At 34.2% G+C, this 2,654-nt stretch overlaps 1 protein-coding gene across 1 annotated transcript; it reads left to right on the top strand.

The window, feature by feature from the left end:
* Positions 1-429: 429 nt before the first annotated feature.
* LOC126715720 (60S ribosomal protein L13a-4-like) lies at positions 430-2,437 on the top strand. Its single transcript, XM_050416481.1, has 4 exons — positions 430-792; positions 892-1,008; positions 1,138-1,225; positions 2,079-2,437. Exons 1-4 carry the CDS (start codon positions 479-481, stop codon positions 2,220-2,222), a joined length of 663 nt encoding a protein of 220 aa, XP_050272438.1. The 5' UTR covers positions 430-478; the 3' UTR covers positions 2,223-2,437.
* Positions 2,438-2,654: the final 217 nt, after the last annotated feature.

The raw sequence follows: 2,654 nt of genomic DNA, 5'->3' as shown, positions 1-2,654 counted from the left end.
GTAGTTATTAATAAATAAAAATATAATATTAATAATAGGTCTAAATAAAAATTACTAAAAATTAATCAGGTTAACATTTTTTTTAAAATTATAAAATAATTTGACATAACCGAAAATTAACATTTAAATAAAAACTTACTTTTTGAAAGGAAAATAAATAAATAAAGACTTTTTAAGTACAAACTACATAGTAATGGTACTGAATCCTGTCAACAAAGTCAGAGATGACCTTTAAACAAATCTTTAAGTATAGAGTCTATAGACTAGAGCATGATGATGACTACAGTACTCAGTTCTGTCAGCAAAGCTGCTTCTGATTGAACAATCTGATATGGGAAGATTCTTGGGCCATTTTTCTTGAGATTGCTTTATTAAATTAAACCCTTTTTGTTTTTATTTGTGTACCTAATTGAAAGTGTTGGAGAGCGTCTGTTTATATAAAAGGGTGAAAAGTCCAAAACCCTAGCAGCCGGCTGGTATGAAAGGGTGGAAGGTCCAAAACCTAGCAGCCTCCTCAGAAAAACTAGTCAAGGCGAATATGGTGTCGGGGTCAGTTATCATCGATGCAAAGAATCACATGCTTGGTAGAGTAGCATCGATCATAACGAAAGAGCTGCTGAAGGGTAATAAAGTGGTTGCGGTTAGATCCGAAGAGATCTGTATCTCAGGAGGACTTGTTCGCCAGAAAATGAAATACATGAGATTCCTCCGTAAGCGCATGAACACGAAGCCTTCTCATGGTCCCATCCACTTCCGCGCTCCTGCTAAGATTTTATGGCGCACTATTCGTGGGTACGCATCGCATCGCATCAACACAACTCAATCTCTTTCTTTCTTTCTTTCTTTCTTTCTTTAATATATAATATGAGTTTTGATTATTATTATTTGTAGAATGATTCCTCACAAGACTAAACGTGGAGCGGCCGCGATTGCACGTTTTAAGGCGTATGAGGGGATCCCACCTCCGTATAATAAGATGAAGAGGGTGGTAATACCTGATGCTCTCAAGTCTGTTTCTTTCTCTCTCTCTCTTTTCATTTTTTTTTTCTTTTCTTTAGTTTTCAAATGTTTTAATTAATTGTCTTGTGCTTTCTAAAAAAAAAAAATAATAATAATACATATATATAATAAACACAGGGTTTTGAGGCTTCAGGCTGGACATAAGTACTGTTTGTTGGGCAAGCTTTCATCTGAGGTTGGATGGAACCACTATGACACTATTAAGGTCAGTCAGTCTTTTTGTTTCGACTTTGTAGATTTCTTTTGCCTTGTCAGATGTTCTGCTAATAATACATACGTATGTGGCATAGTTTTACTTTTATATATAAGTTTCTTAATGCATTTTATCTGCATTTAAAGCATAGCAATTACTATACTGTTCTTTGTGTCATGTTCCATAATATTTAATTTTATTGTGGATGGTACTGGGAGATGACATTGTAAAGAGGTGTTTGCTTTGTCTTTTTAGTGTGTTCTGTTTCTTTACATTTCCAATTCATGGTGGCACTGTTGTAGGTGCTTTCTTTCTTATTTTGTAAATTGTGATTAATCAAAAAAGAGGAATTCTCCTGTTGTTTTAGTCTTCGTGTATAGTCTTTTTTTGTTCAAAATTACCAATTACCCAACTCCAGTTTGAACTATGTTTTTCTGGGTTCAGTCAATTTCTTTTGACTATTCTTATTTTAAATATTTGCATTTTTTCTCAACAATATCTTTAACCATATTGAAATAGCTTTGCCATTTGCCTTCATATGGGCATATTCTTGCATGTTGATATGTTATAATGGTTGTTGATTCCCCAATTAAATGTCGATGCTGAGTAACTTATTGGATAATGTTTAGAAATATTAAGCAATATTTGAATCTCTTCTTGCTTTATTTGTGCTGGCATTCGTGTAATTGTCTATTTTGCTATTTGGATATATGTTTCACTTGTCTGAAAGTTAGACTATGAAGAACTTGCCAGGGTTAACATTGTCTGCATATTATGTAGTCATTATTAAGTGATTGTTCTTCTTTGACTAATTAATGGTTGTGTGAGTGCTTTCTAATGCTTGTGAATCTCTTTGCTCCTGCAGGAGCTTGAGAGGAAGAGAAAGGAGAGAGCTCAGGTTGCATATGAGAGGAAGAAGCAGTTGACAAAATTGCGGGTTAAAGCTGAGAAGACTGCTGAGGAGAAGCTTGGCCCCCAGCTTGAAGTTATTGCACCTATCAAGTATTAAGCATTGAAACGCGGTTAAATTTCTTTAGCATTTCGTTGCAATGTTTCTGTCCATTTGTGCAGGGTACATCTGCCTCGCTGCAATTTTTCAAGTAGAAGATGTCGTGTTATAAATTGTTATCTGACTTGGGTTTTCAAATTAGCTATGTTTGTGTCATTAATTGTCGCGTACTCCATTATACATTTTTTACTTAATTTGTGATGTCATTTGTATTTTTTGTTTGTGTGGATTGGATGATAATATTTTCATGTTATTTCTAGAATGTTTACTTTTAGGGTATGTTTGTGTATTTTTCTGTATATGTTAAATGTGTTCACCTCCACTGTTGATCTGCCTCCCAAGTTCCCACTATTTGGCATTCATTTAACCAATGATTTACCTAGCTATTTCTGGGATATTAGTAGAACCTACAGCTAGATATTAGTAAGAGAA

Source organism: Quercus robur, chromosome 2 (genome assembly GCF_932294415.1).
Source record: "Quercus robur chromosome 2, dhQueRobu3.1, whole genome shotgun sequence".
In the NCBI taxonomy this organism is placed as follows: domain Eukaryota; kingdom Viridiplantae; phylum Streptophyta; class Magnoliopsida; order Fagales; family Fagaceae; genus Quercus; species Quercus robur.
This window is presented reverse-complemented; position numbering and strand designations above follow the sequence as displayed.

What these genes read in the sequence shown, in the direction of transcription:
- LOC126715720 (XM_050416481.1), top strand. Translation starts at nt 479, where the DNA reads ATGAAAGGGTGGAAGGTCCAAAACCTAGCAGCCTCCTCAGAAAAACTA. An exon ending in TTATGGCGCACTATTCGTGG is followed by an intron (nt 793 to 891) that starts GTACGCATCGCA and finishes TATTATTTGTAG; the next exon opens with AATGATTCCTCACAAGACTA. An exon ending in ACCACTATGACACTATTAAG is followed by an intron (nt 1,226 to 2,078) that starts GTCAGTCAGTCT and finishes TTGCTCCTGCAG; the next exon opens with GAGCTTGAGAGGAAGAGAAA.